Below are 15,702 nucleotides of genomic sequence, written 5' to 3'. Positions count from 1 at the left end.
CATGGAGCCCAGAGCTGCCCCCCACCAACCACCCTCTGGAGGAGACACCTCCACCAGCAGAGGCTGGGTTGAGGGTGGGGAGGAGAATGCAGAATCAGACCTAGACAAGGAGTCAAGGGGAGAGCTATGGAGCACACTGGGTTTGTTTTTGACTTTGGTTTATTTAAAAAACAAAAAGCCAAAAAAAAAAAAAAAGGAAAGAAAACCAACTTTATATACAAAGTCAAACTGAAACCACGGATTAATGGAAAGAGGCAAGACTTGTGGGGAAGGGGAAAGGCTGGGCCAGAGCCAATACCACATTCTGAACACAGGGAGCCGGGGGACAGGTGCTGGTTTCTTCTGGCACGTCTAGGGCAGCTGAACACAGTGTTGACTGGCAGACACGGCCCACACCAAACGCTCGCTAGCACTGACACCGCTCCTGCGATGGCCAGGGAGCCCCCTCCCCAAAAACCTGCTCCTGGAAGCTGGCAGGATTTGTGCCATTCGTAAGGGCTCTTACCCCCAACCAGATTCCACGTCTGCTCCTTTAGTTTATTGGCATCAGACCTTATGACAGACTTGAAAAGCCTTTTCCTGCCCTGTCTTATTCTAAACTGGAAGAGGACAGGAGAAAGTCAGCACAAGACGAAAGGGCCCCAGGAGGAATCCCAAAGTAGAGGGCAAAATGACATTCGAGGGGTGCACAAGATGTTGGATTTAGTTGCGCGTGGAACCAGCTTCCTCACTCATCCGACCCACGTGGCACAGACAGACCCCACCCTGACGGCCTGAGCGCCTCTATAGAGGCTGAGTGCCGCCGGGTCAGCCACCCCTGCCTCCAGCTCCCAGGTCCTGCTCTGGCTGCTTTCTGGGCTCTAACTTCAGCAGGCTCCATCGCTGACCTCATAGGGCTCCTGCACCAGGCCCTCAGTTGCTTGGTGCTGGCTCCTCCTTCTCTACCCAGCTGTCAGCCTGTTTCAAACAGACACACGAGAATCAGGACTTGGAGGAGGAAGGGCTGAGATCCGAGATCCCATCCGAGAACTACTAACCACTTCCTCCTGGGAGGTCCCGGTCACAAGCTGCTGACTGATGGATTCCATAAGAAACTAGCAGATGGAGGCAAATGCCAGTGAAGCTGGGCCGGCTGTGCTGACCCACCTCACCATGCAACGGTCGGCTCTCCAGGAGGCTCACCTTTTCAAGCATCCTCTGTGTGTCGAGCTGCAAGGTGGTCAGGCGCCTTCGGAACTCCTGAAGCAGCCGCTGAAGCTGGTTCTTTTGTCGCTCAGCTGTCCGGGCCATCTCCTCAGCCTCGGCCAGCCGGGCCCGCAGATCCTGCATTTCCGTTGCCAGTGTCTTATTTGTCACTTCAGTGGCTGAGAAACGGTTATGGCTCTCCTCTGGTGGGGGCAGGCCGGAGAGACTGCTCAGCTAAGAGGGGAGCAGATGGCGGGCAGCCTGGAGTCTGGGGTGCAGGCCTCCCGCTTCATCTCCCCAAGCCACAGGCCACTCACCCAGCTTAAGCTCCAGTGTGTGAATCTTGTTCTCCAGGTAGAGCCGCCCGCTGTCCTGCTGCTCCGCACGCTGCAGCAGGTTCCCCACGTTGATGAGGCTGCCATTGTGGGACACCAGGCCCTTGTGCTCCACCGGGGTCACACCCGGCTTCCCACTCTTCCCGGGAGGAGGTAGCAGGTCCAGGTTTCCTAGGAGGGCCAGGAGAAGACTCAGGGACGGGAAGTGGGAGAAAGCAGCCCACCCACCCCCATCCCCTGGAGGCCGCAGGGCCCAGTTCGCACCGAAGAGCAGGTCCTCAGGGAGTGCCCCGTCTGGGCCCTCCGGGCGGCTGTACTGAAGGCTCCGATACTGGCAGATGTTCTGGGACACCGCCCTGCTGACCAGCTGTTTGGCCTGCAGGAAACACACACCCACGATGCCCACAGAGAAGAAGGTGCAAGGCCCCTGTAATGGCGCACAAGAACCTAGAGCCACAGCATCCCAAGCCACACCTGCACACGACGACATTGGGGGAGGCATCTCAGGGAGGGCTGGGAGACGTTACCTGCTCTGCACTGAGCCGCAGCCCAAGGGTAAGCAGGATCCTCTCCAGGTCTCGCCGGTGCAAGTAGCCACACCAGTTGGCGTCAAAGTAGACGAAAGCAAGAAGACAGTCCACAGGGAGCACAGCAGAGGGTTCTAGCTCCTTGGGCTGCAAGAGAACCAAGGATGAACAGGATTTACAAATAGCTCTCTTAATGCTAAATCACTCAGGATGAAGCCCTTTCAAAATAAGGCAGCTTGGCTGACACATTCATACCCAGACACACCTTCCAGTTGGAGATCTGACCCTTGGCCTGTGAGCAAAGATCTCTCTCTGGGGCACTTCCGCCCCAAGGCCTGTCATCCAGAGAGGAACCGTGTGTGCTCCTAGATCAGACAGCTCACTCAGAACCACACTGATAGAGACACTCAAGGATTCTCCTGGATCCTACGAGTGTGCTATCCCACGAGCCAAGAGCCACCTTTGTCTTTCATCAAAGAGAAGATGCCAGGTGTCTCGGACTTTCCTGGTGGTCCAGCAGATAAGCATCTACCTTGCAGCGTGGGGAACAAAGGTTCAATCGCTGGTTGGGGAACTAAGATCCTACATGCCGTGGAGTAACTAGAGCGCCCACATGCCACGACTAGAGAATCAGTGTGCCACAGCAAAGATACCCAGTGTACCATGACTAAGACCTGATGAAGCCAAAATAATTTTTTTTTTTTAACTATCAATCTATTTAAAAAAATGCCAGAGGCCATTTAGTAAAAGCATCCCTTTCCCAGGAGAGTCAGAGGCCTTGCCAGGCTTCCCAGTCATGGAGCCCCAAGAGCACACTGAAGGTCTCACCATGTCCTGAAGGGTCGAGAACTCCATCTCTGACTGGTTCGAAGCAACCGACCGGACCTCGGAATCCTCCAGCTTGGCTCCTGCTACAGAAAGCCTGAGGTGAGCCTAGAGCAAGGCCCACATGGGTCCAGACTGGCTCCACCCAGAACAAGAGAGCAGTAAGCCACAGTGTCAAGAAGCCACCATCCGGCCGGCGCCACACATACCAAATTCCTCCTCCCCGTCATCTCTCAGGAGCAGCAGTTCTGGGTCCAAGGCCATCTCACACAGGTCCTCGGACGCCTCACCCCGGGGTTTCTCTTCATCTTCTCCCCCAGAAGACGGGGGTTTGGGCAAAAGCCCATCTTCCTTCTAGGAGAAGCAGACCCAGATGATAAGGAGAAGAGCTGCCCCTGGAATTACCGACCATAATAACGGTTAACATTTTCACGTCGGCCGTCTTCAGGCAATGGGATAAAGGCTTACGTGCAGTGTCTCATTTAATGTACTTCATTACACAGAGGTCACAGAGCAGACCAGGGCGAGTTCCAGACACCTGGGGTGCTCCTCAGGAGTCAAGCCCAGTCCCATAAGCAATCTGCTTACTTGATTATATTTAGGCAAGAAGCAGACCCATGGACTTTAGAAACGGTTAAGAAAATGCAGTGCTGTAGTTAACCATAGGGTCATGAAAACACCTGTACCCATCAAAGCATTGCTATGAACACAGATGTCTATGGTGCCCTGTCAACCATGCTTCCCTTCACGAAGCTCCAGGCCCTCCTCCCTTCTCCCAGGTGCTTCACCTCCGAGCTGTGTAGCCACACAGGAGAGTTACATGCCCTGTGCCCAAGTCACACCGGGGTCAGGAGGCGCGTGCAGTGAGTGTGGGGTAGTGAGCAGAGCTGAGGCGCGCTCTGTGCTCCAGTTCTGGTGGGCCTTAGGACCTGCCGCCCCAGTGCCCGCACAGAGGGCAGCGATACTCACCGGCGGGGCGTCTGCCTCGGCAGCTGTGCCCTCACTCTGTACCTCATCCTTGGACTCCTTGGCCTCCTCCTTGACTGATTCTTCTTCCTTGGCTGCCTCCTCCTTCTCAGGCTCAGGCGGGGCCACGACCTTTTCAGGAAGGCTCAGGAGCGTCTTATAAATCCTATAGCCAAAGTCCCTCTGCAGCATCTCCAGAAACAGCTCAGCCAACACCGTGGCCTGGTGGGGGAGGTGGCGGGAGGCCATGAGCCTCAGGACAGAGAGTGCTCCCATCACCCCCTACCACCCCACAGCTGCCAGCTCCTACACCTGCCTCAAAAGAGATCCTTTCCTTTGGCCTCCGGTCCTCCACGATACTTTGCAGGGACAGGTTTACACAGCGGGAGCGCGCCATGACAGCAGGTTCCAGAGGGGGTGGGGGGGCCTCTGGGAGGTCAGTGTCCACTTCCTGCTGTGCGGTGACCTCCGGATTCTCGGCACTCTTAGAGGTGTCTGCTGTTTGCTCCGATCCATCAGCCGGCTGCTCTGTAGGCTCTGTTTCCTGTGGCAGATGTCAAGGGCTATGACCACCTGGGTCCCGGGGTTCAGGTACCTCCCTCCCTCATTGGTTCGTAAGCCTTGGCCTCACCACTGGCACCTCCGGGGGCGGGGGAGCTGCCTCTGCAGCTTTCTGCTGGCACAGGGCCTCCCACTCTTCCAAAGTGGGCATGATGGTCCAGATGTCTGGCAGGTACACCACCACAGTCTGGAGCCGCCTCGGGGGTCCCGCCTGCAGGTACTGAAACTCAGCAAAGCGCCACCTGCTCACAGTGAAAGGAAAAATGAAGTGCTGACCCATGACATTCCCAAGTGAGTGCTTCAGCTGCCAGTCAACATTTAATGAACATGTACTGTGGGCCAAGCTCTAAAAGATATAGCCCAAGTCCTCAAGAAATGGTCCATGGGAAGAGAAAGGTAACCCAACAGTTACTATCCAAGGTTCCATGGCAGTAAGGAGCTCGGAATGTGGCTGGGGACCACATCTGAGGAGCCTTGGAGGGTCAGCTGGCTCTCAACACACACATCCTAGCCGTGCTCGGGACTACGGCACCCACTGGCAGGGCTGGAGGGAGGGAGATGAGCGGGGATGAGGGAACTGACGGGAGCTGACAGGTCAGAAAGGCCCGGCAGAAGCCTGGCCTCCGCCCGGGTCTCACTCAGTGGTGCCCACAGGCAAGCTCTGGCAGCCACTCACCACTTGGTGCAGGCACTCAAGTCGATGCCAGCCTGGGCCTGCGCGCAGCGTGTAGCAGTGCGGACAAGCACCTGTGGGTCGCCCTTGGGGTCGAGGCCATCCAGCGAAGGAGACCACTCACCACCAACCAGCACTGCCTCATCATCCTTCCAGCCCAGCAAAAACTGCAAAGAGAGACCAGGGATAAGACACGAAAAACCAATCATCTGGGCTTCCCACTGGGAAACCTGCACCACTGGGGAACAGAGTCCACCACATTGCACGTGGGGGGCGGCTCTCTACCCATGAACTTGAACCCCACGTGAATCTAGTAAGACCATCTCTGGGCCACACCCTGCTCCGGGCAGAATGACTAGTATCTCAACTCTGTTTCTTTGAGCTCATGAGCAGCATCTCAGCTGTCAGGGACTGACCATCGTCAGTGAGTGTGTCTTGCCTCCTGGGCTCCAGCTCTTACTTTAATTTGCTTCAGAGGGTGTTCCGGGGTCTCCCGTGGCTCAGCCATGTCATCCACGAACAGCATGCAACAACGATACAATTCCTCCAGTCCCGGGGAGGAGAGCAGCAGTACCTGGTAGGGACGGCGTGAAGGAGACACTCGAGAGCTTTCTCAGCCCTCAACAAGGGGATCAAGTGGCAGGACCCCAGCCAACTCACCTTGGAACTGTAGGTGGGGTCGCTGTCTGTGGCGGGGGGCTCTGCACCAGCATCAGCAGCTGGCTCCTTCTCCGAAGATACCTGGATGCGGCTTGGATGATGGAGAGAAAAGGGCTGGCTCACAGGGAAGGCTGACAGCCAGCTCAGATGCACAGCCAGAAAATCTGAGGGAACCAGGAGGGTGCGGTAACGGCGCTGGAGTTCTAAGAAATCAAAGACGGGGCTGTGGGAAGAAAGCAGGGAGTTCCAGATTGAACAATGACGAAGTATTTTTTTTGTTTTGTTTTGTTTTTTTACATGGAACCATAAAAAAGACTTGAAAGAAAAGGGAAGCAAATTCTTTTATAATCTGAGAAAGAAGAATTTTCTAAGGAAGACACCTCTGAAGAGAGAAAAATGGATTAGATTTGACCACTAAAATGCTACAAGTCAATCTAGGGAAAGGAAAAAAAGACATTTGCAATATATGACAGCAAAGAGTCTTTATCTTAAAGTTAATATAAAAGGAACTCACAAATCACTAAAAAAAAAAAAAAATCACATGTCTAAGAGAAAACTGGAAAAACTGATAGCAACAGATACTTAGAAAAAGGAATGAGACTGAAGAGCTCATGAAAATATCCTCAGTATCACTCATAATTAAAGAAATTCAAATCAGGGTATCACTTTTCACCTACTGGACTGACAAAGATCACGAAGCTGGCTAACACGGTGTTGGCAAAGGCTGGGGGTGCAAGTACCTCACAATTCGTGTGAGAAGGTGAACTGACACAGCCTCTGTGAGAAGCCTGGCCATACCTTCAAGGTTCACAGACCTTTAAGCCAGCTACTCCATTTCTAGGAACTGAGCCCAATAAAATGCTTGCACCTGTCCACAGACATGTCTAGAGAAGAACGTTTATTATTACAACAAGATTTATAACAACTGCAGATTAAAAATGGAGACCTGGTTCAATAAATTCTGGTCCATCCACTTAGCCGTGTGGTTGCTAAAAAGAATGGTATCAGTCTAACAAACATTAATGTGGAATAAATTCCAAGATAAGTGAAAAAGCAAAGTGCCAAATAGTATGTACAACAGGCTTCCACTTGTGATTTTAAAAAAAACACACAGCTGTGTGTGTGGCTAATCATCAGTAATCTGTGTCCTGACCACTCAAGATGCACCCTGCCGCAGTGGTGATGTGGGGACCAGGGTCTCCTGAGATTACCCTAGGGAGGCAGGTGGGTCAGCATGGAGAGTACAAGGTGTGGCCTGGTCCTGGGGGAGGAAGCAGGGCAGCCCGCCCTCCCTGCCCATCACAAGGAGGAGGTGCTAAGAGGCCGCCCTCACTTCTACTTGGAACAAAGTGGATCTGCCCTGGGGGCTTCTAACACAGCAGCTGGAGCCCTGCATCTCCCCTGCTAGCTGGCATCTCAGATTCTACATGTGAGAAGCAAGCTTGTATGGGGACCTGTGACCTCGTACATGCTGTCACACTCAAGAAATCATTCAGAGCTTCCCTGAGAAACCAGTCCCACCGTTCCCATGACCCACAGCTTCCACCTGATTTATAACTGGTATTGGGCACCTGGATTTTGATTGGGATGCCATAATTATAGGCTGACATAACAACTTCTGGTGATTAAATCTTAAATCAGTGGTGCTATGCTGGCCTGAATCTGAGATTCTGAAATAAACTGGTCACATTACAAAACAAAAATGAAGTGAGCAAAAAGGTCATAAGAATACGCATACACAATTACTCCCAGACCATATCTTATTTACACAAGAAAAATGTTACCACCTACAAGTCTCACCCCCCAGCCCAGCCTCCCCACTCACCTGTCCACAGTATAGGGAGTGAGATGGACTCGGTAAGGAGGCAGGTCATGCCTTGGTTTCTTAGCACCCCAAGGCTCTCCACCAGCTCGCTGTTTGCGTTTCTTGGAGTCGTAGTCATCGCTGGAAGTTGATTCATCACCAGAAGGAAGAAACCATACTGTTAAATACAGCTTCAGGACATGTTGGCCTAAAAAGAGCTGGAAACCATCTGAATCCTGAACTTTAAAGAAATGGATAAATAAGCCGTACTAACAGCCGTATAAGAGACTGTTATTAAAGATATTAAAGTATACATTTAAACGCTTTAAATAACACAAAACCATTCATGTTAAACAAAAAGTACAGTATGGAACACTGTATAGACAACAGTGCCTCAAATGAGCAAAAACAGCTTTAAAAGACTGAGAGAAAATATTAATGGTGGACGCCTCTGACTGATAAAGCTAATAATTTTTTTATATTTTTACGAACATTGTAAGTTACAGCTAACATGTAATTTTTTGAAATGAGAAGAACTTTTTTTTTTTTAACAAGAGATACATATATGGTACCATGCTATGGGTTCTATCAAGTTTAATTGAGAGAGACAGATCTGGTAACAAACCCTTGAAAAAAGTGAAGAGAAAGTGTTAGTTGCTCAGTCATGTCTGACTTTCTTGCAACCCCATGGACTGCAGCCCACCAGGCTCCTCTGTTCCATGGAATTTTCCAGACAAGAATACTGGAGTTGGTAGCCATTCGCTTCTCTGGAGGATCTTCACAACCCAGGAATCAAACCTGGGTCTCCCACACTGCAGGCAGATTCTGTACCATCTGAGCCACCAGGGAAGCCCCACAAACCCTTAACCCTACACATTTAAGTCATAAAAATTCACTAATCATACAGCCATTAAAACAATTCTGAGGATTACTCTGCAATATGGAACACATGTTCAATAAGAATGTATTAAGAAAAAATCTGAACTCAGATTAAAATTATAAAAACTATGTGTGTGTGTGTGTGTGTGTACATGTATATATATATATATATATATATATATATATATATAAATAAAGACTAGGAAAGAACACTGGGGAAAAAAGTGACAGGAAGTAATTTTGCTTTTCTAAAGGTCTTCAAATATAAGAATGGCTACCTTGGGGACAGGGGGATGGGGGGATAAGAATAGGAGACTAAGAGGTACAAACTACCATGTACAAAATAAATAAAATACAAAGGTGTAATACACAGCACAGGGATTATAGCCAACATTTTATAATAACTTTAAATGGAGTATGACCTATAAAAGCACATAACTTTAAATGGAGTATAACTGCTATGTTGTACACCTGAAATTAATACAATATTGTAAACCAACTATACTTTAATTAAATAAAGTTTTTAAATGCTTACCTTTAAAGGGAAAGAGGCAATGATAATTTTTGTAGTATTTTAACTTTATGTAATATCATACACTGTATTTTTATAATAAATCACTTATTACAGTACCACTATGTTATGGTGCAACCAATAAAAAGAAAAGAAAAGAAAAAGCCTTTAGACCATTATAAAATGCCAGACTGATGGCAGGGGGAAACCCATGTCTCACAGGGGAAATAAAATCGACTGTCAATTCTTCGTGCTGAGGTAATGCTGAGCTAATTCTATTTTTTACCAGGTCTCTGCTCTTTTCCTTTAGACCTGCCTGGGTTGTTTCCCTAGTCATGACACCTCTGATTGACTAACTTGATTATATTTAATGCAGAATTTTTCTTTTCTCACATTTCTGCCTGGGTAATTTCCTTGTTCATCAGTATCTCCCTCCAAAAGCTGCCTTCTAATCTTGCCCTTGTGGGATATCAGTGCTTCTGTGTCTCTAACAGAAGAACTGCTCCAAAGTCATTTTGACAAACCTCTTCAGCTCACCCGTGATTGAAGTGAACTCTTCAGTAAAGGCTGTCAACCTCAAGTTGAAGTGCATGTTCCACTGAATCCTGTAATCTTTATTGTCAATTGTCAGGAAGAGACTATAAAGCACGAACAGTGGAAGCCATCTGGGTAACTTCAGCAGGACACCGAGATGGTCTACCCGGCTGAGTATCCTTGTCTAAACCCCTCAGTAGTTCAGCATTAGCAATCCAAAGGAGACACTGGTTTCTGCCTCCCAAAACCTGAAGTTCAAAAGAAAGCCTGGTTTCCAGTCAAACACTAAGATGGCTGACTTGGTTATAAACGGTTGTTCCCCCAGAGGGTGACCTCATTGCTACTGCCCCCTCCCCGGCTCTGCAAATCCCTTCTACAGACTCATGGTAGTATCTCACTCCCAAAAGTCATGTCTTCTATCTCTACAGGCCATGACACTGAAGCATTATGGCCAAAGTAACAGAACACAGAACTTGCACAGGGCTTGGTGTGTCCTGGACAATCAAATGCTACTGGCTTTACAGGAAGGCTGAATTTGAACCTAAAGCAAAAAGTCAATAGCAGCCATTGATTTCTACTGAGACTACATTATCCCTGAGGGCACCTGCTGTCCTCAGTCTATAATGAAGTCTTTAATAAACTCACAGAACGGGAGAGTTGGAGAGTCCTTGGAAACTGAAGACCAAGAAGATGCAGAGGACAAGAGGTAGGGGTGTATGTGAATTATACACCAGTAACTTAAGAATGAAACTGTTTTAAGCAGTGGAGATGCTGTGGAAAAAAATCCTACACAATCAGAGCTGCCCACTCCAGAGTTCCCAATGACCTATCCCGAGGCAACACACAGGAGCTTCAGCAGACTAGCGACATCACTTTGCTTAAAGCTTTTTCTCTGAGGAACTCCATGCCCCCTTTACATGTCTGCAGTAGACTGCATGCTTAGCCCTTACTTACAAGTAATAATCACTGGCTCCTGGGAGAGGACGCGGTTTCCTTCTGAGAACAGTCCTCATTTCAGAAGAGAACTAGAACATGAGAACCCTTTCTGGAGTGATGAACATATTCTGTATCTTAAAAGGGGTGAGAGTCACATGGGATTTTTCATTTGTCAAAACTGCCCATCTAAGATCTGTGCACATCAACCTACATAAATTTTACCTTAAAAAAAAAAAGTATAAGGCAGATGAAAAAGAATGGCAGATATTGATACTTGTTGAAGCTGGGTGATGGGTATATGAGAGTATTTACTATGCTTATACTTGAAAATTTCCATAATAAAAAGTTAAAAAGAAGACTGACAGAAATAACTTGAACGTGTCTTCAACAAACTAGTCTAGAGCGTAACTCCTAGGGATAGAAACAAAAACTTTTAGGTAGGGTAAGGCAGGATCAGAACATGTGAGCCAGAGAGAACAGGAAGCATGCTCCTGGCAGTCCCCAGCGCTCACAGATGACACACGATGGCCCAGAATGCCCCAAAGGCCCAAAGCCACCATGCCTGCTCCACACAAGGCCACGTCTACATGTCCACAGCACAGGATTTCTGGACAGAGTGCAACATACATAGTCTATCACATCGCTGACTTCTGTGGTGTATAGGAAGAAACATGTTTTATACTAAAAATTAAATCATGCACTGCAGGAAACTAAAAAAAAAACCATCAAAAAAACAGAAACAGACTCACAGATATAGAGAACATACTGGTGGTCACCAGAGCAAAGGGGGTTGTGGGGGGAATGGCAAAATAGGTGAAAGTGAAAGCCACTCAGCCATGTCCGACTCTTCATGACCCCACGGACTATACATAAACAGTCCATGGAATTCTCCAGGCCAGAATACTGGAGTGAGCCTTTCCCTTCTCCAGGGGATTTTCCCAACCCAGGGATCCAACCTAGGGATCGAACCCAGGTCTCCCTCATTGCAGGAGAATTCTTTACCAACTGAGCCACCGGGGAAGCCCAAGAATACTGGAGTGGGTAGTCTATCCCTTCCCCAGCAGATCTTCCCAACCCAGGAATCAAACTGGGATCTCCTATATTGCAGGTGGACTCTACCAAAAGAGCTATCAGGGAAGCCCTAATACAGGTGAAGGGGGATTAAAAAGTACAAACTTCCAGTTATAAAATAAGTCATGGAGGTGTAATATACAGCATAGACAATATAATCAATACTGTAATAACTCTGTATAGTGACAGATAGTAACCAGCTATTGTGATAATCATCTCATAATACATAAAATATCCAATCTACTGGTATTATATTGTAAATTATGCTTCAGTTAAAAAAACACACTGCAAAAATTTTTTTGGACACTACTATTTTCTTCAGTTTTGATTCCTGGTGTCCCAATCTTACAGACTAGAAATAAAAGACAAAATTATATATTAAAAACAAATTCAGTGTGATATTTTGAAAGATGAATTATGCCATATCCCTACTTGTTGAACCAGCTTATAAAGTTCCACTCTTTCTCAATGTGTCAGTCTATCTTAGGGTAAAGGGACTAGGATCTAGCTGCACAAAGAGAATGTTAGTGTCAAGAAGTGATCAAAAAAAAAGGCGGGGGGAGGGTGGGCACATTCTTTTAGAGGCAAAGAAATGAAGCACCTTTCCTGCTTGATCATCATCTTACCTTCGGCCCTGATCCAATCGTCCATGAGGGCCCCGAGCAGGAAACCTGTTCAGGTGGCTCAGATGAAGTGTGTGGGATGTTTGGAAGAGACTCAGAGCTGCAGAAAGGAAATGGATAGTGACTCAAAACACCTAAATATTTGCCCAACTTTCCTGTCCCCTCTTCTAGTCTCCACTTTTACTCTGAGAACAACCACCTAATTCTTACAAGTCCATTCAACCAGAGTACTCCATAAAGCCACACCCCCAATATCCATGTCGCTGGTACTCACGCTTCTGAGGAAAGAGTGGGGGAATCCGGTGAGGCTGAAAGATCAGCTGGGGCTGAGCTCCCAGAATCCCTTGCTTCTGGCCCAGGGCTGCCACATGTAGAAGGGGAGGTGCTGGGGACTTCAGTAGGGGCTGCAGGACAGTAACCAGGAAACTCAGGGCATCCCATGGCTGAAGTGCTCACTACCTTGGAAAAATGTGGCTCTACCCCCTTGACCAAAGAAAGGTTCCTGTCCATCTTTCCGGGCACCAGGGTGTCCCTCCTACCCCTTTCCAATGCACATGCTGAGGAGAGATGAATACCTGGTTGGAGAGCGTTTGCACCTTGACAGCATTCCAGGGCACTGCCTGACCTGGGTTGTATGCAGCCTTCACCAGCACCTTCTCACCCAGCTGGGGCAGCCGGCCCTTCACCACACTGCCAGCACACAAGCCAGGAGACCCAGTCAGGAGAGAGACCCTGGCCAAGCCACCTTGACTGTCCCTATGAGGCCCTTCCCATCAAGATTTCTCACACCTTGCATAACAGCAAAGCAATGTCTTTAGAAGGACCCACCAGCATGGTGACAGACCCGAATCCCGTTAAGCATTTCCAGAAGGGGAACAGCCTCAGCCTACCTTAGCTGAAAAAAGACTTCTTCATCCACCACCCCAAAGTAGTCGTGCAAGCTGGTAACAATGCCAGTGAAAACCCGCTGTTTCTCTCCACCCTATATGAGAAGAGTGAAGTTTAAAGGTAAGAGGGAGCATCTATCCATGCTCTGGCATTAGCATCTCATCTTTCTACATCCCTCCAGCCCCAGATCAAAGTACTGCACGGAGCTTCCTGTAGAAGGAAGCACATGTGTCTAGTGGACATAATCTACTGAAGGTGGGGGAAGTCATGCTGATTCTTGGGCCATAAGCTTCTTCTAGGATTCCCAGTTCTTCCTTAACTCCAAAAAGCACCCTAGAGATCTCCCTAGAATCAAAACCAAGGACTCCCCAGTCAGAGAGGTCTAGTTACCTCTGGACTGGTTGACGGTAGGAGTGTCAAGAAGGATGAACAATGTCATGTAAGAATGAAAGCATCGGACAACCATGCATACTGAGGTCCTCCCGAGTGCTGAAACTCACTAGACAGAATGCCCAACTTACCTGAAGGTGCCTGGCATTTTGGGACAGGTCTGTGGCCACAGGAGGAGTGAGCAAACCAGGAGGAGGGCCCAGAAGGGATGTCGAAGCTGCGCCTGTTGGAAGAGAAGCAATCCCGGAACTGCACCTACCATGGTAAGCACCAGAGTCAGCTAGAGAAGACAGGAAACCCAAAGGGTAAAGTGGATCCGTACAAGTCCCAACAGGGTTTTGCTGACAACCACTGTGGTCATCGACTAGTTTCCTAAGAAACATCAACAGCAAACTGCACTCCACCAGGAAAACCCCTGGTGGATTTAAAGACTAACTTCTGTTAAAGACTAACTTCAAACCACATACTTCCCAATGTGGGGCCAGGTAGAGATAAAGGTGATCACCTGAGAAGTTGCGTCCCCCTGGAAGCGGGTTGATCCGCTGGCGCTTAAACTGGGACATTGGGAATGCTGTCCTCTTTCAGAGTCTTGGGAAAAAACCTTCAATCAGAAAAGAAATAAATTAACAATTCACAGGGAAGATTTTCTACCTACCCCCCAAAAAGGAACTAAGGATCTGAAGGAAAGTGGGGAAATGTATACTGAGAATGAATAGGGAAGACAGATGGAGAGAACAGGAAATGGACCAGGAAAAAGAGAAATTACAATGCTCCAGTTTCCCTCACAATAACCTATGATGGGTAATACTGTTATACTCTTTCAAACAAAAGGAAACCGAAGCTCGGAGGGACTGAGACTTGCCCGAGGCACAGAACCAGGTACGTAAAAAAACTAGGACTCACACCCAGGTCTCCCGACAACTCAGCGCTCCTCTCACTATGCCACGCCACCCTCAGATGATTGGGGAGAGTGAAGGGTTGGAAAGAGCCCTGGTGACATTCATTCATTCAAATACATCCGCCAAAAAGCTCCACGCAAGGCCCGGAAAAATGGAGGAGGCTGGTGCCGGAGAGGAGATGGTGTAGGCCCTCTCCCCGGAAGCCCGGCCCGTTGTTCCCCGGACGGGCTGGTGAGAAGACAGCTCCGCGGCCAGGCGAACGCAAATCCGGCTGCGCGCCCGCCCTCCTGCTCCCCCGCTCCCCGTGCCTCGGCTCCCGTCTCAGCGGCCACCAGAGCCGGATCTCCCGGGCCGGGCCGCGGCCAGGCCGCCGTGGGAGGACGAAGGCGCGCGGTTTCTCCTCCTCCCGCCCGCCCCCAGGGCCGAGGCCGTTGCCAGGGAGACGAGACTTGCAGTCGGGAGAGGGGCTCGGCCCCTTCCGCGCCCAATGCATCTTCGCGGCTTGGCTCTCGCAGCCCCTCGGCCGGGGGAGGGGCAAGGAGGCAGAGGGGCGGCAGAAGGCCCCCCCAACCCACCTGCGGGCCAGGGCCGCGACACCGGGGGGACAAAGACACCCGGAACCACCAGAGCCGCTGCTGCCGCCGCCACCGGAAACGCCTCTCCGGAAGCACGACCACTGGTCGGAAGCTGCCACTCTCCCGGATATAGTCCCTCCCTCCTCTCCACCGACCTCTCCCTTCCCCCACACCGGCCTGCCATCCCGCTCCAACTGCTGAGCGGAAGTGCGCCTTCCCCGATCGGATATGCGTTAGGAAGCCGCGCGTCGGTGGTGTCCTCGCTTACGTGTCCCATAAGAAAAGCAGACTTCAGAGAACTGGTTCCTGGTCCAAAGACAGCTGGAGCTGGACCCTCAAACATAAAGCAGCACCTATGCTTCATTCTGGCGGACCCCCAAGCCGGCAGCAGCAAGAGAACCAGCTGACTGGAGGAGGAGGATGCATGATCAGTGCCCGTTTCTATAGAGACATCCTTGTGTCTGACTCAACCAATGACCCCATCTCTAGCCCCACCCTTCGTTGAGGGCAGCCCCCACTTACACCTCCCATCTTCTGGGTGCCTGCAGGAGACTAAACTTTACCCCCTTCTCAGTTAACACAGCTTGGAACCTAAAAGGTGTGAAATGGAATAGTTCCTCCCATATTGGTGTCCTGACTATGGTGACTATGTCCTCCTCCCACAGAAAATATTTTCCTCCATTTCCTCCCTCAGAAAAATACTTTTCTGAGCCCAGGTAGAATAATACCAGCTATGTGGCAGCCATCATCCACTTAACCACTTCCCTGGTAAATGCTGAGGAGCTTGGGGCAGGGGGCAGGTGTGTGCAAGAAAAAGCAAGAGGCAGCCACCCACCATATTCCCCATTCCCTAAATTGAA

The 15,702-nt window shown here is 49.6% G+C and overlaps 1 protein-coding gene across 5 annotated transcripts; it reads right to left on the bottom strand.

Moving 5' to 3' along the window:
* Nucleotides 1-141: 141 nt before the first annotated feature.
* On the bottom strand, nt 142-14,999 carry CCAR2 (cell cycle and apoptosis regulator 2). 5 transcript variants are annotated; one of them, XM_025279185.3, is made up of 21 exons: nt 14,843-14,999; nt 13,874-13,969; nt 13,500-13,591; nt 12,981-13,072; nt 12,666-12,780; nt 12,365-12,494; nt 12,094-12,190; nt 7,558-7,677; nt 5,733-5,955; nt 5,533-5,646; nt 5,076-5,239; nt 4,470-4,641; nt 4,155-4,382; nt 3,842-4,060; nt 3,082-3,226; nt 2,876-2,958; nt 2,048-2,194; nt 1,785-1,896; nt 1,503-1,691; nt 1,183-1,388; nt 142-957 (listed from the first exon to the last, which is right to left on the bottom strand). In XM_025279185.3, exons 2-21 carry the CDS (start codon nt 13,929-13,931, stop codon nt 913-915), a joined length of 2,751 nt encoding a protein of 916 aa, XP_025134970.1. In that variant the 5' UTR covers nt 13,932-13,969; nt 14,843-14,999; the 3' UTR covers nt 142-912. The 5 variants fall into 5 exon arrangements, with proteins under 5 accessions (XP_025134970.1, XP_025134972.1, XP_025134974.1 ...); XM_025279187.3 differs by having other exon boundaries at nt 2,876-2,955; XM_025279189.3 differs by having other exon boundaries at nt 3,884-4,060.
* Between the last annotated feature and the right edge of the window lie 703 nt (nt 15,000-15,702).

This window comes from Bubalus bubalis, chromosome 3, assembly GCF_019923935.1.
Source record: "Bubalus bubalis isolate 160015118507 breed Murrah chromosome 3, NDDB_SH_1, whole genome shotgun sequence".
Taxonomy (NCBI): Eukaryota; Metazoa; Chordata; class Mammalia; order Artiodactyla; family Bovidae; genus Bubalus; species Bubalus bubalis.
The sequence above is the reverse complement of the archived record's forward strand: the minus strand, read 5'-3'. Positions and strand labels throughout refer to the sequence as shown.